Source organism: Ruditapes philippinarum, unplaced genomic scaffold, assembly GCF_026571515.1.
Source record: "Ruditapes philippinarum isolate M1 unplaced genomic scaffold, ASM2657151v2 ctg4109_1_1_1_1, whole genome shotgun sequence".
Lineage (NCBI taxonomy): Eukaryota > Metazoa > Mollusca > Bivalvia > Venerida > Veneridae > Ruditapes > Ruditapes philippinarum.
Genome location: NW_026853838.1, coordinates 138,601 through 165,694, shown reverse-complemented (window position 1 = coordinate 165,694; position 27,094 = coordinate 138,601). Strand labels below are relative to the sequence as shown.

The window sequence follows — 27,094 nt, the reverse complement described above, 5'->3', positions numbered from 1 at the left end:
CGTGTAATGTGAATGGCTATAACTACAGGTAAACGCAGAGCTGCATTAAAAAGGATGCTTCAACTTTTTCCTGCTGACATTTTCAAAAAAGTCTGCGTTTTATAAAAAATATACTCATTTGTAGACCGAACGCATTTTATACAGTGACAAAAGTGTGTTGCATGCATAGTATCACTTGACAATAACAATTCAACAAACTGACAAGTGGGTCAATCATATTATTTTATCCGATATTTTACACATAAAATCACTATATTGAACAAAAAATGGAAATAAATTCATTAATATATATTTCTTATTTCTTTGTACTTTTTCCCAGGTGATACAATTTTGAACTTTGGCTAACATAGTTTGAAGTTTTTGAACCCTATTAATTATCTATCTTAAAGATATATTGCTGCCGTGTATGAAGTGTATTGTTTGTTGTTCTTTTGATATTCAAACAGTTATATATCACATTATATGCGTTTATTAAATAAAATCGACAGGACTATACGAGTATATCCATCATTTGAAAAGTGAATAATAGCTGATAAAGTCTAAAGACTAGTTAATATTTTAAAGTATTTGCAATATTCCTCAACAATATTTTTGTATCAAAGGAACACATTTGTGCCTGGAGAGTTGCCTTTAAGGAATTGCAGTCACCGTTTATGCCTGCTTAATCGTAAGAGGCAACTTAATGGGTTTAAATGATCTGAGTCCTTGCAACTCTAAGCTCCAGCAAGTTAGGTGGTTTTGAACCCTGGCGTTTTTTTATGCTCGTAACACCAGGGTTTTGTCAATATCATCTTTCTTGTTTGCGCGCTATATGACCTACATTGTGTGGCACGCCATAAAACCAAACAAACCAAACAATCAAACAACAAAGAAAACATTTTTAAATTGAGTACAATCGTTTATTTGATATTAAAAACAAAGCGTACATTTTTTACATAAATAAAGTGTACTTTCTGGTCACTTATGACAACCTTTTGATGATTATTATATTCATTACATACATTTATTTTCTAACATTTACATAAAATAAGTAAATATAAAATACGATTATTTCAACAAGTTGTACATATGTTCTGGTTAGAGGCAGTTACGGCAGTAGAGCCAATTTCTTTTATTTCATTTGAGTCAAATTGTGTGTCTTCAGCCTTGTTCCTATTTTCACTATTTGTGTGTCTAATAATTAGATAAACACACAGATTTAGACATCCACCAATGTTGGAAAATACTGTGACGATATGAAACAATACTAATGGTCTTTCATCACCTATTAGATACCATATTCCGAATAGACCAAGAGGTCCCCATTGAATAAAATAGGCAGCGACAAACATGGACATGTTTTTCGCAGCACGTTTAGATTTGCTCCTGGCATTTTTAGTCTTCAGACCCAGTTGAAGTGAATTGGTTTCAACCTTTATTCGGTACAATGTGATCGCATACATAACAATGTTTACTGTAAGTACAAGAAGAAGAGGCACCGTGGTAAACGCTATGTTTGCTACATCAGCTTTTACGCCGTCGAAGAAATAACTGAAAATATGAAAACAATATCATCATTTAGCTATTTTAAAGAAATTATAATATTGACAAAATCAGAAATGTTTTCTATTTTTTCTTCTGGTTGTGCGAAAAGAGTTTTTCGTCGTGTTCTTCTTTTGTACGAGTGCTTTTTTCTTTACAATATTTACAATAGTTATAACTTTATAAACCCTGGGGCATTTTGAATGTAATGATTGAAAAAACCCAATCATGACATATCAAGTCTTAGACATCTAAGGAACATAAGATCTTACTTTTGGAAGTCAAAGACGGACTTACGAGCTTGATATAGAATCAGTACCTGAATGATAAATACATACGTCTCTTGCTTTTCTCAACATATTTATTAAGTGTGTTAAATGAATATGGTATGATGCATAGTTGAAAATTTTCTACCGTACACATTCTATATACAACGTTTTAGTTTGCAATTTTAACTTTTCTAGTTCTTGAAATGAACATTAAATGATCTGTAATCAGCGTTTAAACAAATGCTTTCTTGAGAGATGTTTAATGACCATTCATAAGAATTGGTATGGTGTACAAACTTCTTTATGAACTAAACTTACTAACAAAATTGCTCGTGGTTTTCTATTATCAAACTATCAACCGAATCTACTTATGTGTAATAACTTTTAACATTGTTCTTAACTTTCTATAATCGAAGCAGGTAAAACAGTATATGTACTTAGATAATGATTTATAGAAACGAGAAAAGTCTTACGATGATCCATTAGGTCCAAGTTGTCCAATAACAGCAACTACAGTGGAAGCAACAAATGGAAGACCAAACTTCCATACCAACAGTCTCCAGTCGTTTTTACCAAAATTCAAATTCTTTCGAAAAACCATAAGCATAAACGCATTTATAGCGACAGCATTAACCATCAAAATCTGAGCAACAACAAATTCTGCCAGCATGAAGCCATAAAACTCACAGAGCTCAATAGGTCTGACGTGATCTTTTGTTATTACATATTGCATATGATCCATGCTATGAAATGTGTTGAACCCACTGTCACAAATCGCCAAATATATAACAAATCGTTCACTCTTTGTCCAAGAAAAGAACGTTTTATAGTGCTTTTGCCGAAATGACATGATAATTGCAATGAAAACACAAGTTAAACTGCACACAATACAGAACAATGCTGGAACATGCAGATAGTAAATGTCCCCGTCGACAAACCATACACCGGCAAGTCATACCCATCGCTCTTCTTGTCAAAAGAATCCGACGTATTTGTTAAGTTTTCCATGTTAAATCCAAATAATGACGAAAAATGTTTCTTTTGGAATTGTGCTAATTTATTAAATGTTAAATAATATCATTTACATATTTCTACATTGTTCTATAACAACATATTAATTCTTAAACATTTAATCTTTTGTGCTATACAATCTGATGACAAAATGCAATTCCAAAATTATTTGACCAGCTGTAAAGGCATGTCAAATGTGGAATTAAATATGCTGTTTATGAAATGCGAATTGCTTTTATCCACACACAACACGTCATGTCTAATTCCCATGAATTAATCATCCATCCAGCCCTCTATTCACCTAAACTTATGAATGATGAACAATTTATTGTTCAGAATTAAACCATAGGTCATTTTGCTATAACTTCATAACTCCAAGTGCAAATGCATGAAATTTAATAATTGATTGGTAGGATTGATGATATGATATTAACTTTGTGTCAATAACATTTAGTGATTGCTCGTAGATTAGAGTTTTCACTAATGAATACACATCGGCTGTTGAAATAAAATTATTTGGATTGAATCGGTTTCTAAATTCCCTCGACTTGTTTTGACGTTTTAATTGATGGGAAAGGTGGTCACAGAGAGAAAACCTTTTTTAAAAGAGTAATTGTGGACAGTTTTGCACTGTTGTTGTAATATTTCAGTTGTTTATATTATTAAACGTTTGTTTCTGTAGGTTGTTAAAGCAAGCTGTTGTTTTTACATTAAAGTGTAAGTAAATGTCCCTTTAGGCACAATAAGTATGGGCATATTTTACAATAACAAGCTCTATAAGTAAGGGTACATTTACTTACTCTATTACACTGAACATATTTTGGTGTATAGAAAGAGGCAATTTGTGACGCGAATGTTCTAAAGGCCAATGATATAATAGTGCAATGGTGCAGACAATATAAATACATTATAACTATATCAGAAATCTCAAATGGTATAATGTTTTTTAAATGACTTCTTGTCACAGTCTGTGGTGTGAAAACCAATTCATAAACAGATTGCTTGTTTCACAAACGTAACATATTTATCATAAGCTTGATATGCACTGACCTTTGATATGGAATGAAGAGTTTGGTGAACCATTATTCCATGATATTGTTACATAATATATACGTATATCTTTCATAAAACTGCTACCTGAACAAATAATTCACATGTTTATATGATATGAAGAATGATATTATTAGAACAAATATCGAGCAATTAATTGTATATGTAATTTTACATTAGACACTTACATTGACAGTTTCAGTTTGTTATAGTACAAGATTTGAAGCTAAAGGTATGTACGAAATTAAATAATTAACGGAAAGGTTATTTTTTTCACTGCTAATAGCAGGCGGCACTGCTGTTACAGAACTTGAAAAAAAAATAGGACCAAATGAACCATAGATAAGGAAATTTTTTCTTTAATGTGTTTTTTTCTTGCTGAGGATTTTCTTATATATAAGTATTTCAAAATAAAAACAGCTAAGTTAAACAATAGTTTAACATGTTAGTTACATCAAATTTGGTTTCATATTGGCATACAAAACTGTAGGAAAAAGTCAACACTCATCTAAAATTGTTGACCAAAGTAACGAACAATTTCTACGTACATGTACGCCTTTAGGTATTTAACCAGTAATTGGAAATTAAAGTTAATTTTACAAAGGCAAAGACGGAAAGTTTTAGTAACTAGAAGAAAGATTTTTTCTTTAACTTAAAAACCATCTTCACGATATGCAATAAATTCCAAATGGCAAGGGGAGTAATCTATTAAATATACCATCCTAGAAATTTAGTTTCCCTTGTCTCCCTTTGACTAAAATCCCTTGAGTGTGGTTTACTCTTAAATGTCCTTTGACTTTTTTTATTCATATCCAAATCATACACCAATTCAAAGAAATTTAATCACTAAATTAACCTTACTACTAGCAATTGAAAACAATTGTCCTTAAGTGCGATTTGATATTTTCTCATATGTAATAATGTTAAGGGAACGGATATTTTAATTGACACTTGAACCTACAATACTATGTTGAATAATCTATTCGGTATGTTTTTCATCTATACATAATAGCATTTCTTTTGATGTAACTCGCTTCATTGATAATATCCAATGAGGTTTGCATACATGGAGTAGATTCATATTAAATATATTATTAAACAAAACAAAAAAATTCATCAAAAAATAAAAATAAAGAATTAAGAAACAACAGGTGACAGTGAACACTTTAATTGACTGATGTATAGCATCTTGATGACTTAAACATAACATAACATAACATAACATAATCTTTATTTGGCATAAAATAGCATGAGCATACATATAGCCAATATACTTTCAATATCATATGAAAAGGGATAAACGTGTTACAAACATTGTACAATATTTAACAATTTACAGAAGAATGGTACAAAACAACAATTAATACTGAACAGAATAGAACAATAATTTAACCTCTTAAAAGTTATATACTTTCAGTTTATTTTATTCTAAATATTTTGTAATTCTCTTTTTTGAAATGCAAAGTATAAATATTTTGATAGATTGATAATTTCTTTAGGATTTCTACTTGTCATCAGTAATTCGAATTTTTTAATAGTAGGCCACCTACAAAAATATGGTTTTAGATACTGTTTCCTTAAGTTATAATAATTTGGGCAAATAAGGAGGAAATGAAACTCATTTTCAATTACATTCATAGTACATTTTTGGCATTTTCTTTCTTCCCTAGGCGTTCCTTGATGTCTACCTGTTTCAATGGCAAGATTATGTGCTGACAGTCTAAATTTTGTTAAAGCTATTCTGAATTTATTCGTATTTATAACACTTAGATATAAGTCTTGATAAAATTCATGTTTGAAAATACAATAGGAAGATAATCTACTTGAATTATTTATTTTTCTATACCAGTCTTGTTTATATATGTCCAAAATTCTGTTTTTTATAGAAATGAAATTATTTTGATTAGCAGTATGACTTAACCATAAATTAAACATCCCTATCTCCTGAAGAATAGATTTGATATGGTAGGCCCAATTTTTCCCTCTATATGAATTTTCGTTGTCAGCGTCAATTTTAAGTATGTTGTACATTTGTTTAAGTAAACAATTTTCTTCGAGATTTATAATTTTTAGCCAATATTTAATAAGTATATTTTTTCTTTGAATTCTCATTGGATGTTCGGCCAAGCTCTCCGTATAAACACTCTAAATTTGTTGACTTCCTAACATTAAGTACTTTACGTAAAAATTTACAATGAACTAATTCAATATCCTTTGCTTCGTCATATCCAAATACTTCTGCCCCATAATTAAGAATAGAACTAACAAGACTGTCGAAAAGCTTGCATTTATCCACGACTTTTAATTCTAACTGATTGAATACAATAAATAGATTATGAAGAGCGTAAAGGGAATGTTGCGCAAGAGTTTTTGGGTGCGATTCCAATGACCGTTCTTGAATAGAGTCACTCCTAAATATTTTGAATTGTGTTACAATTTCTAATGACTCGTTATGTAGTCTGAAATCGTAAGAAGAATGTCTTCCTTGTTCAAAAATGAATTATTTTTGTCTTTTTTGTATTGATTTTCATACCCCAATTGAAACAATAAAGTTGTAAATCATTGAGCATTGACTGTAAGGCTTCCGGTGTGTGCGCAAAAAATACTGCGTCATCTGCAAACAAAATAACAAAAAGTTTTATCTCATCGATGGTAAACAATCCTTCAATATTATTATTTATATTATTAACTAAATCATTTACGAAATAGAGAAAAAGTAAGCTAGAGCTGGGATCCCCTTGTTTTGCGCCTATGTTAGATTCGAAAAAGTTGGATACAGAATTTTTGTATCCGTTTCGTTTGGTTCGGCGACTGAAAAGTCAGAAATGCAATTCAAATCATTCATGTGTATAAGTAGATAATCTACGACGCTTGATCCGTTAATTGAACAAAATGTACTTTCCCCAATATTGGCGTCCCTATGGAGCCTCCCATTACATATGATATACGATGTTGTTTGACAAAATTCAATTAAACGTCTACCTAGGCTGTCAATCAATTTATCTTTAGATACACGCGGAGGAATTTCAACATTACATGATAGTCCATTTTCTTGATCAATGTAGTTATCATACGATAATATTTCTAATTGATTTGAGGTTCTACTATTTAAATCTCCTAAAATAAAACATTTACCTAACAGATTATACTTTTCTAGACCAGATTCAATTTCATCAAAAAAGGAGAAATTGTCTGTGTTAATTACCGTGGAACTATTTGGTGTTATATAAGTACAGCACAAATACACGTCTTCATTAAAACAGAATAATTGTTAAACACTGTCTTGTATATATTATCTATAATTTTTATTCTTTGAAAAGGCATTTATTAACAACATAAATAAATACTTAATTGTCGGTTGTTTAGAAAGGCTAACAGCCTTCGGCTTAAAGTAGATCGTTTTATGCTTTGTGACATATTTCCGCCAAAAGTTAGACACTCAATTATCAGTTTAAAGTGTATAAAGCTATATATCTTATGCAAAAATTATTATTTGGATTTTAAAAAAGAATACCTCCAAAATGCTTGTATGAAATATAAATGGCAATAAATTGCCTTAAAGCAAGTGGCGAATGCACAAAGATAAAACCCTACTTAAAATAGCAAAATAATATTTTGTCCCGGAACATTTTATTCTGTTTATGTACATTATTCATGTGTGTTAAATAAAAGAGACATTCTATGTTTCTACTTTTTCGGAAATCAACCATATAATAATGGAACTGAGATAATTTTACTGTTGCAAAATTTTATAAAAAATATTTTTAATATATAGATGTATACCCTTTAATTGTCTTAATAAATTACGAAATCTTCTAGTTAGAAAGATGTATTAATTGAATGATTGATTGATAATTGAATGTTTAAATGTTGATAGACATAATATGCCAACCAGTTAATTTTTGTAATTTAGTAAGATAGAAAATTATCGTTATAATTAACTGTTTATAAAAATATACCGCAATATTATTCAAATATAAAATCAACTTAAAATATATCTTATCTGCCGACGAGCTTGCATGCAACTTTGTTTATCAACAAAACATGCTAACAATTTGCACAAACATTGCCGAGTTGACAATCTCATATCTCAATAGTTATCTAATTACAGCCGAGTGTTAAAAGTTATTGAAATAACTGTCCAATTGCTTTCGGCAATTAACTTCTAAGGAAAGTCCCTAAGATTTCTTTTTAAGAGAACAGAACGTGTCTGGAACTGGCATATCTCTACCCTTGAGCAATTTATCTATATATACAACAAACAAAAACGCCAATACTATAAAATTGTGATTAACATAAACGTCAGTCAATCATGATATTGGTATTTGGTTTGAATCAGATGTTCTTTTGTAGTTTATAATTCACATTGCTCAAATTACAAGAAGAAGGAAGACAAATGTATTTTCAACATTTTCGAAATAAATTGCAATATGATAGTATCGATTGATTGTAATTCTATGTTGCAAATGTTTTATCATAAACAAAGTTTAAGAGTTTTGTTCACAATACCTTTATAAAAGCATTTCAAAATCCTTTTAGTTTCAATGATACGTTATTGTGAGCAAAGAACAGCAATCGCTTACTAGCTTGTTAAAATTGTGTGCTGTAAAACTCCTATCCTTCTTGGAGAATGTATATTGTTGAAAAGCCTGAGTTAGTCAGACGAAACGTCTGATTTCCTTAGGAGGAGTAATTTACTTCTTTTATGTGTTAACTTCATGAAAGTACAGTTATAGTCTGAAACAAGAACAGAGTAAATATGGACACGGCGTTTGAGGTTTTGATACTAATGTATATGTTCAGATAATTTAGGACTATTATTTCAAGATATATGTCACGCCTGGCAAACTGTCGCTCCACTTCAAAATTGTGGTGTACGGTAAACGAGCGAACGGCATTTCCGAGATAGAGCGGAAGGCCGATTTAAACGGATAATTGCAAGTGTTGTTTATGTTTTTGTCTTATTATTCGTTTAAGTTGTATTTTTTCGAAAACAAAATTATATTAAGCCCGGGAGACGTTTTCTCCCTGACGAAGTGAACGACGATTTGTAGAATATTGAACTTCCCAACCATTAAAATGCCATACTCTTCGGATTTCTTTAAAAAATGTATTAGGAAAATATCAACCCGTAATAAGAACTTGTCCTTCTTGCAAAATAAACTACTCATGGTGGATTTCTTGAATTTGTATATCGATTTTTCAAAAGTAGTGGAGCCAAAGGGCAAGAGATGGAGCGAAAGGTCGGTTGTTGAGCGCAAGGCGACATTAAGTTGGTGTAAAAAGCAGAGTCTACAAATTTCTATAAATAAATTCTTTTAAAGTTAAAATAGACGTACTAATATGTGAAGCCGGAAAAATATGATAAGATATTAATTTATTTCTACTATAACTAGGTATTTCAATTATTAATAATTAATAATCTTGGACCGTACACCGATTAAGCACTGCCTTTTTTATTACGTTCGTTTTGTTTATAAATACTCTGAATAAACGAACACAATTTTACACTCATTTTTTTTCTTTCATTAACCAAGATTTGTACTGACAATATGCAGTGTTTGATTATAAAAGTGAACATTTCTATTTACACTTTGAGAGGAAAATTGTAAACTAAACAACAATGCTAAATAAGAAAGAAAGTATCTTGAAACATAACTGAAAAACTTATATAACCCCCCTTCCCCGGGTCTCGTATCCCCTTCCCCTATGCCCCTTTACTTTGTGAGCCTGTTAAGCAGTCATTTATCTTTCTTCTTTGTTTTCCTTGTCGGTTTTGATGATTTCTTTTTATGTTTCATTTTATAAGTGATTGACATGCCCGTGCTCCGCATTGCGCTCTGTCCAGTTTTTGTTTGAGGGTCTCCTGGGTTCCTTGCCACCGGTTAAAGTCTTTTTGCTGGGTCGCGTGGGGGTTGCGTTCATTGAACGCCGCCTTTCCTTGTTGATCTTGTTTATCATATTTCATATCTTTACGACTGACACTTTGTCAACCATTTTCATAGAGATTCCCCACCTTACAAAATTCTTTCTATTTCATAAAAACGTGGCTTATTTGTGTTTGATCTGAACATGTACGTTAGAGCTATTAATTAGAGAAAGTTGTAGTAAAATGAACTCGGTAGTAGTGATCCATTTTATGTGCCCCGTTTATTGCATAATTTTGTCTCTGTTCTGCACCTTAAATATCTAACATTTTGAAAAACATAACATTTGGCGGGAACAATCGCGTTACATGTACCTGCTCGGAAACATTTGTTCGCGATAGAACTGAAAATATTCGATTTTGTCAAATTTGCACGGACACACGTTTTTAAATGTACATTAAGCTACAGTCTCACTTACATCCCGGCAGAGCCCCGGTAGACGTCCGGGGTGATCCGGGCACGACCGAGGAAGCACCGGCATGAACCGTAGCTTCACCTGGGCTCTGCCTGGATGATCCGGAGCGCATCCTGGGTGGTTAGTTGGGAACTACCGTAGTGCTGCCGGGGTAAGTGTGACCGTTACAATAATTTCAACCCGGATCGTCCCGGATCATGCCGGGAGTAAGTGAGACCGCAGCTTAACTGTGTCAAAATCATGATTGACCTCGAATAAGTGGCACCCTGTTTTACGCCATATGATTCAATGATCGGGCGTCATCCAGATTTGGAACATAAATTATGGAATATTTACGGCAACCATAAGTGACACCTTTGCGATTTCATTTATTACGCTAAAGTCGTTGAAAGGATGTTGTCTTTAAAAGGTATATATCAACACTTGATCATGTCTATTTTAACTTCTATAGCTTTTATATATAAAAATTCATAGACTACGCTCCTCCTAATATGCTAAATTAATATCGCCTTGCGCTCAACATCGAACCGTTCGCTCCATCTCTTGCCCTTTCTACTACTTTCGAAAAATATAGATTTACAAATTTAAGAAATCCTTCAGGAGTAATTTATGTTGCACGAAGGACAAGTTCTTATTACGGGTTGATATTTTCCTAATACATTTTTTAAAGAAATCCGAAGGGTATGGCATTTTAATGGTTGGGAAGTTCAATATTCTACAAATCGTCGTTCACTTCGTCAGGGAGAAAACGTCTCCCGGGCTTAATATAATTTTGTTTTTGTAACAGCTTAGATCATTGAAAGCCTAAAACAATCCTACACGGAACTACATTTTCAAAAATACAACTTAGATTTTTATACTTCACAACAGCAGGTGTCAAGTGCTGTGTGGCAGCTGTAGAAAGTTACCCCTTACTTCACTTCAGTGTTGTTATATTGTTCTGGTCCTTCGGGATCACTGATGCCAGCACTATTAAGTGTTGAGAATTGAGTACCGCTCAAGCCGGTGCTAGGGGGCGTGAGAGATGTTGCACTTATTCATTATCCCTCATGTACAGACTCAATCAAACCGAGTCTGCAATTCTCTTGTAATTTTTGTTGTGATTAATGCTTCCGAGGGAATACTTTGTTTCCAGATTTTTAAATGAATAACAAGACAAAAACATAAACAACACTTGCAATTATCCGTTTAAATCGGCTTTCCGCTCTATCTCGGAAATGCCGTTCGCTCGTTTTACCGTACACCTCAATTTTGAAGTGGAGCGACAGTTTGCCGGGCGTGTATGTATGAAAGTGAAGAATAATAATATGGTAGGTGGGAGAGTCAATAAGCTTAGTGTGTTTGAGATATAATGGTTCGGTACAATATCGTTATTTATATCGCTGAGCAAAGGGCACTTCTCAAATTTCTATTAATATAGAGTAATACACGTTTCATGATAAAATAAAAAAGTAATGTTTAGTTTAGAGTTTGACAAACGCCAATGCCAATTAGTATCTGTTAAGAATTTTCAGATTGTCCACTCCCTATATAGTTTCCTTACTGGTCCGTTGTTCAATACACATAAAAATGAAGCATTTCATTAATCAATTACAAATAACATTTACTGAGATCATTCATTTCTATGAGAGGTCAAAACAAATGGTAGTATACAATTTAGATATAGTGTACGTAACAAGCAATCTAATAACCTTTATTATTTATAATTCTTGTATTTCTTAACTTTCTGAGATGAGAGATGTCTACCAATATGAAAACTGTTAGAACGGCTTAGGTTGTGGTAGCAAGTATAGATTATTGTGAAAATGTTTGGTTAATACAGAAGATGTTTTAAATCGATTGTATAGGAAACATATAGACACACTTTCGAATTCATTCGTTCCTTGAATCAACAAGTACTGGGCAACAGTTCGCCCCTGGCACGCGGATAGCGATCCATAGATAACTAACCCGATGCAACAACCACTCAGCCTTGCCGCTACTGTAACATGTTTAAAATTGAGCTGTAAATCCAATCATACGTCACATAGTTGATGTTGAAATATAATTCTGTAAAAAAATCACAAATTTTGTTATTCATTTAAATAATATGTAATATTTATGTGTTTCCTATAATCATCGACGTATTGCATATCTGGCGAAATATCTGTTCATTTATGATAATAATCCTTCTATCTGCGTACAAATATAACTTTAGCCTGAATTCTATTTTGGTAATTATTCTGAGAAATTGCACTCTATTAGACTCGGAAACGCATAATCTTATCAGTAGATTGATTTGTGAAAGTCAAACATATGACAACAGTAGTAATTGTGTATTTTACTATTTTCACATTGTAATTTCTACTTTTTACTGGTCCCTTTCTGCCAAATTATAGCTAGTCAGCTTCTACTCATGGAGGAACTTAATGTCTAATGAGTTTCATAATCCTCTGCGCCAACATAACTTAACATTATAGTTATATCATTAACTTAAGGTCACTTGCATGTTCATGTGCATTCTTGATAAGAGTCTGCGCTATTAAAAAAAATAACAAAAAAAACAAAAAAGCACCAAAAACAACAACAACAACTTATTAAAACCGTATCAATAAAAACTATTTTTAACTTTTTAACTTTATTAAACAATAGAGAAATTATCAACACTATAAATATGTTTGGTCAAGTGTTTTGAAATAATATATTGATTTTGATTTTATTAAACACTGTATTTCAGAAACAAAACTATTTAGTTTTTTGTGCAGTATACAAATGATGAAATATAACAAAGTTTTGAATTTATTGATCCTTGACAAAACCATTTATTTTACCTTCTAGACAGAACAGAGAATAATGACATTGATTGTAACAGTTAATAATGTCTGGCGGGTATACGGTTTTCAATAGAGTTAGTTCCTGCTAACTTTGAACAACCCTGTCGAGGTCAATGATTCAAACATCCCTCTAATCTAGATCAAAATTCTCCAAGGACCTGTTGTTTAATGGGTGATTATTGCAAACAAAGCTTAACGTTGAATCAATAGCTAAATATGATTTTTTTTGCTAAATCTACCATTAATAGATTAATCATTTGTTAAATGAAAGCAAAGCGTTTGTTGATAAGTAATTCACTGGCGTAATATTTCATCCAAGTGACAACACAGTCAATCAGTTAAGGTCAAACAGTTATTATGTAAATTGTAGAATAACGTTTATTTCTGAGAAAATATCAGTATGATAGAAAATTAGAAGCGTTCATTTTATAAAATGATAAGTAATTTGTTCAAATGAAAGAAATGGATAACTTGACAAATATTTCAATTACTTCGAGCGAATTGAAAGACGGGTATGGGTATGATTTACCGGTGTACGGTCTGGATAATGGACTATTTTATTATCTGCATGTTCCAGCATTGCTTTGTATCCTTTGTAGCTTTACTTGTGCATGCACTGTAATCATCTTGTCATTCCGACATAAGGATTACAGAAAATTCTTTTTCTGGACAAAGAGTGAACGGTTTGCCGTATATTTGGCGATTTGTGACGGCGGGTTCAACACATTTCATAGCATGGATCACATGCAGTATGTAATAACAAAAGATCACGTCAGACCTATTGAACTCTGCCAGTTTTATGGCTTTATGCTGGCAGAATTTGTTGCTGCTCAGATTTTGATGGTGAATGTTATCGCTATAAATGCGTTTATTCTGATGGTTTTTAAGAAGAAAATAAATTTTGGGAAATATGACTGGAGACTTTTGGTTTGGACTTTCGGACTTCCCTTTGTAGGTTCCACTGCAGTTGCTGTAACAGGGCAACTCGGACCAAACAGAATATCGTGAGTATATGTTTTTTTTTTACTTTGAAGTATGTTCACATCTTATTTATTTATCTACCGGAAGCTAGAGTTTAACATACAAATTAGCATTATCATAATTACAGTACTAGTAGTTCATTTTGTCAATAGATTTAATATTTTACAGTTAAATATTATGCACACGTATCTAATATGGACGAATGTTATTCAAACAGTACTCAAAACATCGATAAGACCATGTTAATGGATTATAAAAAAGGAATTTAGATCTTTGGTAAAGGACTACGACGATAAGGCTTCTGAAAGCAGTAACGTATAGTGCAATAACATAATTATTAAAAAATACTAAAGAATGAATCCTATTTTGTGTTCTATATTTAAGTACTGTAAAGAAAGAAAAAAATATGCTTTAAATTAATGTTAAATAATCATAAATGAATGTGACATTATAATTACTTGTATAGAACATAGCACATATATCTTACACTGTTTCATTATGTTTTCAGTTGTTACTTTGATGGTGTGAAAGCTGAAATTGCAAGCATTGCATTCACCACGGTACCACTTCTACTTGTGCTTGTAGTCAATATTGTTCTCTATGGAATCACATTGCACCGAATAAAGATTGAAACTATATCCCTTCAACTAGGATTACAGAGAAGGCATGCCTGTGACAAATCAAAACGTGCTGCGACACACATGTCTATGTTCGTGTGTGCCTTCTTTATTCAATGGGGACCGTTGGCTTTAACATTAGCCTGGACTCTTATAAGTAACGAAAGACCGTTTGTATTTTATCATATTGTTACAGTGTTTTCTAACATTGGCGGATGTTTCAATTTGTGCATTTATCTCATCATTAGGCACACAAATAATCAGAATAGACATAAGTCTAACGAACACTCACAAATGGACTCAAATGAAATAAATGCAATTACCCATGCTGCAGCTTTACACCCTAATCCTAGGAAAACGTCAATTTGTTGAAGTATAATTTCTTAACTCAACCATCAAAATACGTCATTTTTCTCTTTTTTTTACGAAAAAAAAATAAAAACGCACGCCTTGTTTGGTTTTTAAATTTCATTTACAAAATTGTTATATTATCAATATTTTCTATAATAAATATTTAAATCCAATTTTTCTTTTGCAAACACTTTTCTCAAAATTATTGTGGTTTTTTAGCATAATTTTCAGATATCCCGAACAAAAATATTACTTTCCAAAAATTTAAAACTAATCTCTTTTTTGTTCAAAATATTCTATAATTGTACACTGTCTGGAAAACAGAAATTTCGTTTTTTTGCAGCAGGAAAAGGGCCGTTTGCGAAAAATGATATGTGCCCCTTTTTTTAAAAAAACATTTTCCCCAAGTGGTTTGGTTTAATAATTTTTTAATATTTTAGATAAAATTTTTTATATAACTTTAATCGAGATATTCTTTTGCTTTGCAAGCTCATTCATTAGTTAAGACCAGAAAATCTTCGATATGATCATATAAAATCAAATTTCTAGTAAAGAAATTAATATGATGTAATTTTCACACTTCAGGGTTGACATAGCTATGAATATAGCATGTGAGAAAACGGTTTGTATACTGAACATATCTGCTTAATGTTGTTATTTTAGACATTGAATGAAACAATTCAAAATAAAAAGTTGCGTGTCTTCATCACCAAAATGCAAACTTAGCAGCAATTTTTAGCAAATGTTTCCATTTCCATGTCTAATAGTAAGACATAGTCAAAACACTGAATCCGAGATATGCAAGTTTTTCAGGAGGGATCTCTATTAGAAACATTAATGTAGCATGCCAAGTGATTGCTAAATAAAAAAGGAAAATACTGAGTTCATAAAGGATGGCAAAATGGAAGATGTTGCACCCTTGGTTTATTGAGCCTGTTCGTGGACGGTATGGTAAATGCAAACTACCGTCAAAGCGCCTAATACCCCTTATAGAACATCAGCAGATGTGTTCATACAACTGTGAACCTTCAATGTCACACTTGATTTTGTGACACTGTCTTTAATGGTCATGTTGCAACATAACAGCTGCCAAGAGAGCTAATCTGCATAATTATTATAGTATAACGACAGGTCGAATATACACTTTTCACCCGAATGAAACAAAACATTTATTGCTATAATTATATAATTATCTTGATTTTTACCATTGAAGAAACGATGCCCTGCTCCTCTGTCGAAATACATGCACACATCTGTTATGACGCACATTACCTACTTAATTATTTTGTGTTGTTAAATAATGCCTTATAGAGATTGACAACAAAACAAAATGTGCTTTAAATATGTATAGACGGGTATAAGCGTCCATCGTCTTATTTCCTCTTTTATAACGTTATGTTCTACATAATATTAGCAAAATGGAGTAATTGACATGTATATATATTTACATATATACATGTATTTCAAATAAGTGTAAAAATCCGTCCGAAAAGCGCATTGGGTTGAGCATCGAATTTGTAATCCATAGGTTGTCAGTTCGATCAACGGATTGGGCCACGTGTTTCTTTTGCAATTAATCTTAAACATTCAACGTTAGTCTAAAATGGGAATTTGCCTCCACCACTGATTTAGAGGGATATGGGTTTAGCAGTCGGTTTTAGAGAAATTGGTAAATTGCGGTAAGTTATCCATTAAAATGCTCTTGAATAATAATAATAATAATAATAATAATAATAATAATAATAATAATAATAATAATAATAATAATAATAAATAAATAAATAAAGAGATAAAAAATATAACGACACGGAGATGACGTACGGGATAGACACTTCCGGGCATCTGCTGTTGTAGGTTTATAATACGGAAAATGGGTAGGCTCTGGACCAACGAAAAAAAATCAACAACAACAAAAAAACAAATGGATGTAGATGAAAATTACAGACTCGATTTTATATACCCCTCTAACACTGGCATTCGATATTTTATCCTCAACACTAAAAATGTTGGAATCACTGATTCCTAAGGACAAGAACAATGGCAGAATACTGGGATTAAGTACGGGATAACTCAGCACCTGGACCTCGTAAGCAACAAAAAATCAAGCATATAGTAGACAATTATTGTAGAAGTCTATAACTGAATATTAATCATACAAATTAAGTAAGTAATCTACAAAATTTAAAACATAAAAGAGTGAAAGGATTTGAAAGGTTTACTAAGACCGGAATTTTTAACGCAATGCTTTTTAGCAAGAAACAATTTAAGGCAGTCTTATTGATGTTTTGTTTTGGCGGATTTAGGTTATTTAATGCATTCAAATAATTTTGATTGCAACTCACTTAGTATAAAGTTTTTTGAACCCAGCAATCAAATAGATCTGAATAATATATTACTTCCATGTATCATGTGTATTGTTTATCTACAAAAATATTTGCACACAGCAGAAATAAATTTAAAAAAGCTTGTATTCTCTAATGTTTAGGTGATAAAGCACTTTTTTATCTGGCTTTATAATCATAACTGGGTTTTAAAGATTCCCTTGACGATTGCATTTAATGATTTACAGAGGGTTTTGGGAAATTTGATATAAACGATATAAAAATTCCCAATAGCATTTATCATTAAAGAAGAACTGTCTTTTATCCAATACGGTAGCAGATGCATTTGTATTTGAGCAAACAGTGCATTTTTTATACCATTATTTCTAAATCGAGCATTTTCATGGAATAACATGATAAGTTTGCAGGTGTAGTATGTAAAATTGTTTGGTTATTTTTTATAAAATCGTGTTCCTGAGATCTTTATAACCATTATATTTTACTAAATATCTTCATTAAATATAGTATATATCTAGTTATTATGGTTAATTTCAAAATAGATGTTTTTATGTAATATCAATCACAATCTGGTAAAAGTTGATGCCCCTCCTAATATGAATAGCACGATTATTTTTTGTTTGCTTTTACTGTTTTTTTATGCCGATAGTAACACATTTTTGGTCACAATTTGGTGATGGATCAACTCAACTGCTTTTCTGAATAGATAACCAAACAAATTCTCCGTAAGTAACTGACAACTTATCCCATATGATTTCTGAATCATCAATGACAGACAAATGACATTAGACTCATGATCCGGGAGCAAATGTCACGGCGAAATAACGCCTCGACTGAGGATAGAACCATCGACCCCTTGATTGCTTAGCCGATCATCTTCCTATAACAGAGCGGGCGAACTAAATAAATGGTTGATAATATAATAACATATTTTAAATTACTATTTAGTCAATTTTGTAGAAATATCATGTATGTTTGTACATTTATGAATTTGGTTAATAAAACATCAGGTGATTGTAAAAAAATGTCCATATATATAATCAGTTCAATAAAAACAAACGCTTTTCTTAAGCTTTCGACGTTTAGTCTTCTTCAGAAAAAATGTCCATCATTTTAAAATGTGAATTTAAAGTTCATAAAATACTAATGAAGTCTAAAGTGAACTTTATATTTTATAGTTATTGCTACATTGTTTTTATTTAAAAAAAGGCAAACAAAATTGAACTATGTACGAGTATGAGTCATTTTGTCAAAATAAAACCAGAAAAATTTTTTAAGAAAATTATTAAATCTAAAAATATAAATCAAGTCGTTTATATGACAAAAATCTTAATTTAGGGTTACATTCCCTGATTCCCTGTTGTATGAAACTAAATAAAGGAATAACTAGAACGAAAAGATCGAGGACATTTAACTTAAAATTTTACAACTTAAAATCCGTTCTTGAAAGCACACACGTTCATAAAAAGTGAAACTGAATGACAGAAATTATTTGTACATTGATAACTGTCCGTTTCTTAGAAAGTGCAATAACCAAGATAAGCGACGATGTGTAAACGCCATATTTTCGGCATAGGAATTTAAGACGTTAATACTTGGTTGCTGTCCACCATTTTACGATAATGGCCCTCGAATCCATACGGTTCTTCAGGCCCTCTGGTCATTATGTACATCTTCGGGCCATTTTCGCATAATGGCGAGCAGCAACCGAGTATTAACCTCTAATTCATGCGGCCGAATATCTATCATATGCACTTTGTTGTTCTGTCTTTTTCTTATAATATGAAATTTGTGAATATAACTTGAAATTACAGAGCAATTTATTGTAGTAACTTCTACGTACAGTTTTAAAATGTTTAACTTAGGACAGTGTATACTTAAATATTTGATTGCTAATGATTTCTCGTGTCATTTGTCACCTTATGTCAAATGTATATTATGGCTAAAAGCATTGTAATGCTTAATTGCTAAATAAATGTTGTTGTTGTTGTTGTTGTATACTTATATAAATGAGCGATAAATTATGTAAGCAAACGGCCTTCAGGTTTAATTAGTATGTCTGAAATGTTGTTTTGTATTGACAAACGATACCTGTTTCCAATTTTTATATTACCTTAAGTAACCCTTGATAACATATTGTTAGCATTATCTGATTATAAACTGACAGATTAATCCCTAATAATATTATATTTCATAAAACTAAGATAGTTCTCGATTCATATAAACAATGGATTAATGGTTTCAGCCGATCCTTTATTAGATATCAAAGGTCATAGTTCTATTCAAACGATGATTAATTTATTGCGTTTGTGAAACAAACAATCTGTTTATGAATTGCATTTTACGCCAGAGACTGTTACAAATTATAATTTAATAACCATTAGATCTTTTGAGATTTCTACCTGCCGAATGTCTAAATTGTTCACTTGACAATATCAATTCAACAAACTGAAAAGTATGTAAATCATATTATTTAGTCCGATATTTTACACGTAAACTCATTATATTGAACAGAAAATAGAATAAATTCATTTATATATATTTCTTTGTACTTTTTCCCTCAGGTGATACAATTATGAAAACTTTGGTTGACCTAGCTAGAAGTTTTTGAACCCTATTAATTATTTCATCTAATCTTAAAAATATAATGCTGCCATGTATGAAGTGTATTGTTTATTGTTCATTTTGATATACAAACAATTATATATCACATTACATAAGTTTGTTAAATAAAAATCGGTAGAACTTTATATCAAACATTTGAAATGTGAATTTAAGGTCCATAAAACGCTGATAAAGTCTAAATACTAGTAAATATTTTAAATTATTTGCAATATTCATCAACAATATCTTTAACAAAGGAACACACTTGTGCCTGAAGAGTTGCTTTTAAGGATCGGGGCATCAGAATTGCAGCCACCGTTTATGCCTGTGTAATCGTAAGATGCGACTTAATGGGTTCAAATGATTTGAGTCCAGCAGGTTAGGTGGTTTTGAACCCTGATGTTACTTTATGCTTATAACACCAAGGGTTTGTCAAAACCATCTTTCTTGTTTCGACATCATATGACGTGCTTTGTGTGGCACGCTATAAAACCAAACAAAACAAACAATCAAACAACAAAAGAAAACAACTGAGTACAAGCGTTTAATTGATATATAACCAAAGCGTACATTTTTTACATAAAAGTGTTTTTCTGGTCACTTATGGCACCTTGCTGATGACTATTATATTCATTTAATACATTTATTTTCTAATATTGATTTAAAATAAGTCAACATAACATACGTTTATTTTAACAAGTTGTAAATATGTTCTGGTTAGAGGCTGTAATGGCAGTAGAACCAATCCCTTTTATTTCATTTGAGTCAAATTGTGTTCCTTCAGCCTTGTTCCTATTTTCGCTATTTGTATGTCTAATAATTAGATAAACACACAGATTTAGACATCCGCCAATGTTGGAAAAATCTGTGACGATATGAAACAATACTAATGGTCTTTCGTCACCTATTAGGTACCATATTCCAAATATACCTAGAGGTCCCCATTGAATAAAAAAGGCAGCGACAAACATGGACATGTTTTTCGCAGCACGTTTAGATTTCCTACTGGCATGTTTCGTCTTCAGACCAAGTTGAAGTGAATTGGTTTCAACCTTTATTCGGTACAATGTGATCGCATACATAACAATGTTTACTATAAGTACAAGAAGTAGAGGTACCGTGGTAAACGCTATGTTTGCTACATCAGCTTTTACGCCGTCGAAGAAACAACTGAAAATATGAAAAAATATCATCATTTAGTTAATTTAAAGAAATTATAATATTGACAAAAATCATAAAATGTTTTTAGTCCCCTACCGGTTTAACCGGAGGGGACTTTAGGTTTACCCTCCGTCCGTCTGTCCGTCTGTCTGTCTGTCCATCTGTCCGTCTGTCTGTCTGTCTGTCAGTCCGTCAGTCCGTCCGTCCGTCCACAAAACTGGATCCCGCGATAACGCAAAAAGTACTGAAAATATTTGTATGAAACTTGATATATGGATAGATGGCAGTATGGAGATTATGCACGTCTTTTTCTTTTCTTCCTATGTTGAAAATTCTGGTTGCTATGGCAACAAATAGTCTGAAAATATTGCAAATTTAACACATAAACTGGATCCAGTGATAACTCAAAAAGTACTGAAAATATTTTTATGAAACTTAAAATATGGGTCGATGGCAGTCTGCAGATTATGCACAACTTTTTCTTTTCTTCCTATGTTGAAAATTCTGGTTGCTTATAATGGCAACAAATAGCCTGGATTTCAAGATTTCTGATTTAAATTTTTCAGCTTTTTCACTATAAGTTCTTTATTTCTTAAGGTGTTTACTTCAAACTTTAAATATAAGTTTCTGGTCATCAACCACATCATATGTGACAAGGTTTACAACTCTAGCACAAAAATTATCAGTATTACCTCCCTTGAACTTAGAATTTTTATGAAAAAAAATGTTTTTTTTTTAAATAACTTCTTTATTTCCTAATGTTTCTACTTCAAACTTCATATATATGTTTCTTATTATCACTCAACATTTTTGAGAAGGTTAAATACTCTAGCAAGACTATTTCCAGAATTATGTCCCCCTTGAACTTAGATTATTTTCGAGAAATTGGTATTTTTTACTCCAACTTCTTCATTCCTTATAGGATTTACTTTAAAATCCCACATCGTAATAATATGACAAGGTTGTATAAACATAATTTTCTTACTAGGCAGGGAAACTTAACACATTACTGTGAAATAGACAAACTTAGAACTCAAAAGATTTAAGTTCATTCAGGTCTTTCATTCACTGGTAAAATTGAAATCAGAATGTTGCTGGGGTTCTAACCGGTAGGGGACTTATGAATTGCTTGCATTACTATGATAATTGCTTGTTTATTTTGTCTTGCTGTGCGAAAAGAGTTTTTCTTCGTGTTCTTCTTTTGTACGAGTGTTTTCTTTCTGTACAAAAGTAGAAATTCGTAAAACATGGGACATGTTGAATGTAATGATTGAAAAACCAATCATGATATATCAAGACATTTAAGGAACTTTTGATTCTTACTTTTGGAAGTCAAAGACAGACATACGAGCTTGATATAGAATCAGTACCTGAATGATTAATACATACGTCTCTTGCCTTTTTTTCAACATATTTATTAAATGTGTCAAATGAATAAGGTAGGATGCATAAGTAAAGTACACGATAAATGTACAACGTTTTAGTTCACAGTTTTAACTTTTCTAGTTCTTGAAATAAACACTAAATGATCTGTAATCAGCTTAAGAATGCTTACACAGAGATGTTTAATGACTTTTCATAAGTATTTATATGGTGTACAAACTTTTTTATGAACTGAACTTACTAAAAACAATGCTCGTGGTTTTCTATTATCAAACTATCAACTAAATCTACTGATGCGTAATAACTTTTAAAAATGTTCATAAAGTTCCATAATCAAAGCAGATAAAACAGTATATGTATTTAGATAATGATTTATAGCAAAGTATAATAAAAATCAGAAAAGTCTTACGATGATCCATTTGGTCCAAGTTGTCCCGTAACAGCAACTACAGTGGAAGCAACAAAGGGAAGACCAAACGTCCATACCAAGAGTCTCCAGTCGTTTTTACCAAAATTCAAATTCTTTCGAAAAACCATAAGCATAAACGCATTTATAGCGACAACATTCACCATCAAAATCTGAGCAGCAACAAATTCTGCCAGCATGAAGCCATAAAATTCGCAAAGTTCAATGGGTCTAACATGGTCCTGTGTGAGTGCATACTGCATGTGATCCATGCTATGAAATGTGTTGAACCCACCATCACAAATCGCCAAGTACACAACAAATCGTTCACTCTTTGTCCAAGAAAAGAATGTTTTATAGTCCTTTTGCCGAAATGACATGATAATTGCAATGAAAACACAAGTTAAACTACATAAAATACAGAACAATGCTGGAACATGCAGATAGTAAAATGTTCCCGTCGCCAAACCATACACAGGCAAGTCATATCCGTCTCTCATCTTAGCAAAATCATCCGACGAATTTGTTAAGTTGTCCATGTTTCATCCAAATGATGACGAAATGGTTTCTTTTTTAAATGTACATACTATAAACTGTAACAACATATTTATTCATAACAATTATTCCTTTGTGCTATACAATCTGATGCCAAAATGCAATTCCAAAATTATTTGACCAGCTGTAAATGCGTGCCAAATGTGGAATTAAATATGATGTTGATGAAATGCGAATCGCTTTTATCCACACAGACCGCGTCATGTCTAATTCCCATGTATTAATCATATGGCCAGTCCACTATATACCTTAATTGATGGATGATAAATAATTTATTGTTAAGAATTAACCCATAGGTCATTTTGCTATAACTTCATAACTCCAAGTGCAAATGCATTTAACTTGACAATTAATTTGAATGTTTGGTTCTATGATATTAATTTTGTGTCAATAACATTTCCTGATTGCTCGTAGATTAGAGTTTTCCCAAATGAATATACATCGGCCGTATTGAAACAGAATTATTTCAGACAATACCGGATTGAGTCGGCTCCTATTTTCTCTTTAGAAAGGATGTTGTGGACAGTATTGCACTGTCGTTGATATATTTCAGTTAACTTTTGTTTCTATAGGTCGTTAAAGCAAGCTGTTGTGTTTACATTTCATTTAGACCTAATATATAGTGTAAGCAAATGTCCCTTAAGGCACAATAAGTATGAAAATATTTTACAATAACAAGCTCTATACTCGTATGGTAGCGATAAAACAGCAATTGTTAATTTTTTACATACTTTGTGTGCATTGTTTTTAAAGTTTGTTTAACCATAACACCAATGACAGAATTAGCCATTAAATCACCAGTTGCAATCCAATTGAAGTCCTGTTACATATTATTTGATACCGGTAAATGTTGCTTTCTTTTCGTCACAACTTGAAATTTTACTGACAGCAAGTAAAAGAAGCGATGTGCATCGTTATTTTGTTAGTATAACGTTAACAAATTAAGTGACATTCAACAATTCAATATAAATTCTTCCGACACAGTTATATTCTTTGACAAAAGAAGCATTTACTGACGTCACAAATATATTTTCTTAATCTATAATAATAATTCTTCATAATGCATTTTAATCAATCTAAGATGTGCTACTATAATGATATTTCTGTTGTTTATACAATTTTATTTTTATTTCAGTGGGTTGTTAAAACTATCTGTTGTGATATAATTACATTTATAAGATTGTAAGCATTTGAATATTTAATAACTGTTGTTGTACCTAAAATATTTTGGTTCATAGACCATTTTTGTGGAGGCAATCTGTGATGTAAATGTTCTAAAGGTCATTGATGCAATGGTGCAGACAATCAAACAGACATAATTATTTCAGAAATCTCAAATGATATAATGTTTTTTATAACTACGTGTAACAGTCTCTGATGTGAAAAACAATTCATTAACAGAATATTTGTTTCATAAACGTATCATATTTATCATCGGCTGAATATACAATGTACAATGTACAATGGATTTTTGATATCGAATAAAAGGTTTGGTGAACCATTCATCCATATTATAATGTTATATAATATAGATGGATAACTTCCATAAAACTGTCACCTGAACAATTAATTTATATGTTTATATGATATGAAGAATGATATTATTAGAACAAATATCGAGCAATTAATTATATATGGAATTTTACATTAAACACTTACATTGACAATTTTAGTTTGTCGTAGTAGAAGAACTAAAAGCTAAAGGTTCGTACGAAATCAAATCATTAACGGAAATTGTTTTGACTGCCAAAAGCAGGTGGCACTGCTGTTACAGGTATTTGAAAATAAATTAGGACCAAATGAGCCATAGTATGGAGACTTTTTCTTTAATGTTATTTTTTGTTGAGGATTTTCTTATATATAACTGTTTCAAAATAAAATCAACTAACAATATTATAACATCAAATTTGGTTTCATATTGGCATACTGTAAGAAATAACCAACACTCATCTAAAATTGTTGACCAAAGTAACGAATAATTTCAAAATGTTCTTTGAAATCGATTTGAATAAAATACGTACATGTATGTCTTTAGGTATTTAACCAGTTTTTGGAAATTAAAGTTATTTTTACAAAGGCAAAGAAGGAAAGTTTTAGAAACTAGAAGTAAGAATTTTCTTTAACTTAAAAATCATCTTCACGATATGCAGTGAATTCCAGATGATAAGGGGGGGGGGGTAATCAATTAAATATACCATCCCTTGTCTCCCTTTGACTAACAGCGCTTTAGAGTGACTTACTCTTAAATTTTCGCATACGCCAAACTTGATAAGACTTCAAAGACATTTATTCACAAAAACTAACCTCACTACTAGTATTTGAAAACAATGTTGTTCTTAAGTGCGTTGATATTTTCTCATACGTAATTATGTTCAGGGAACTGCTATTTTAATTGATACTTGAACCTACATTATTTTGTTGAATTATCTATTTCGGTATATTTTTCATCAGACGTTGAAGTCATTGAATACATGCAGAACAGTTTTTCTGTTTGATGTACCTCGCTTCATTAATCACATCAAATTGAGTTTACATACATTGAGTAGATTTATATTAAATATATTTATTTTATGCTTTTCAGTGGATTACTGATTTATCCGTGAAAATTATATTTGGTAATTTCACAGTGAAAATTATCAAAATATAATTTCACTCTTTTCAATGACGAAACTACTTTTTTAAGATTTTCCCCATGTGGTACCTCAATTTTATTTTTGCTGACAATTCTGACAATGTCAGGCTGTTTAAAGAAAAAGCAAAATTGAAATTGATAAATAACTTAAATGTCAAAAGTAATAAAAAGAAGAAAACTTACTTCTATTCATTCAAATTCATGAAATTCCAATCACCAAATTTCGTTTTTTTGTTTCATTTTGACAGTCAAAAATACATTCCTTCCCCATGCAAAACTGCTCTTGATGACATTTGGGCATATTAAAGTATCCTACGAGCAATAACTGCCGTATGCTTTATGAAAAATTGAAAGCATTGACAGCCATAACTCGAAGAATAAGTTAAATCAACCCAGCGTTCTAGAGCAGGTTTCCAAGTTTTCCATTTTCCTAGCTCCTTTTCTGAATGTTTTCATATCTGTCAACACTTATTTTTTGTCTGTTACAATCCTCAAATAAGTTTTCTTTCTTTTAAAAATGTGTATGACTAACAAATCCAAATTATTTCCCTCTGAATCTTACACAATTATTTTCCTCCCTTGAAATACACAACTTTAAAAAATGGCTGCCGCTTACAATTTACAAAGCCAGGTCTAATATAAATTCGCACTAAGTAACAGAAATATGGATGGATGGTTGGACTTTTTCTCCTTTGTTTTTATTATCAAAACAAGCGATCATTCATATTTTTTAATAAAATTAATAAATATCGCCGTCATTTAATGTTGATTGGCGGACTTATTTTTCAGCTCAAGACTTCTTTTTTTTAATGAGAAATTCCGAATAAATGGGGCTCTCAATGGGGGAAACAGTTTTAATATTAACGTTAAAATTATGGAAATTTCGTTTTAACTTGTTTTTAAGCATAAAATAAAAAGAAAATTTGTCTGTTTGTTGTGTAAGATGTAATTTTATTTCATCTCGTGAACTTTAAAAACAGTATTCTCACTCGTGGCTTCGCCACTCGTGAGAATACTGTTTTTAAAGCCCACTCGATGAAATAAAATTTCATCTTACAA

The 27,094-nt window shown here is 31.4% G+C and overlaps 2 protein-coding genes and 1 pseudogene across 2 annotated transcripts; 1 reads left to right on the top strand and 2 right to left on the bottom strand.

Moving 5' to 3' along the window:
• Window positions 1-956: 956 nt before the first annotated feature.
• Window positions 957-2,917, bottom strand: LOC132738141 (uncharacterized; annotated as a pseudogene).
• Window positions 2,918-13,468: 10,551 nt separating this feature from the next.
• LOC132738140 (uncharacterized) lies at window positions 13,469-14,976 on the top strand. The gene is made up of 2 exons (XM_060725599.1): window positions 13,469-14,010; window positions 14,496-14,976. The coding sequence occupies exons 1-2, from the start codon at window positions 13,469-13,471 to the stop codon at window positions 14,974-14,976; spliced, it is 1,023 nt and encodes a 340-aa protein (XP_060581582.1).
• Window positions 14,977-20,590: 5,614 nt separating this feature from the next.
• Window positions 20,591-23,409, bottom strand: LOC132738135 (uncharacterized). The gene is made up of 2 exons (XM_060725587.1): window positions 22,852-23,409; window positions 20,591-21,068 (listed from the first exon to the last, which is right to left on the bottom strand). The coding sequence occupies exons 1-2, from the start codon at window positions 23,385-23,387 to the stop codon at window positions 20,591-20,593; spliced, it is 1,014 nt and encodes a 337-aa protein (XP_060581570.1). The 5' UTR covers window positions 23,388-23,409.
• Window positions 23,410-27,094: the final 3,685 nt, after the last annotated feature.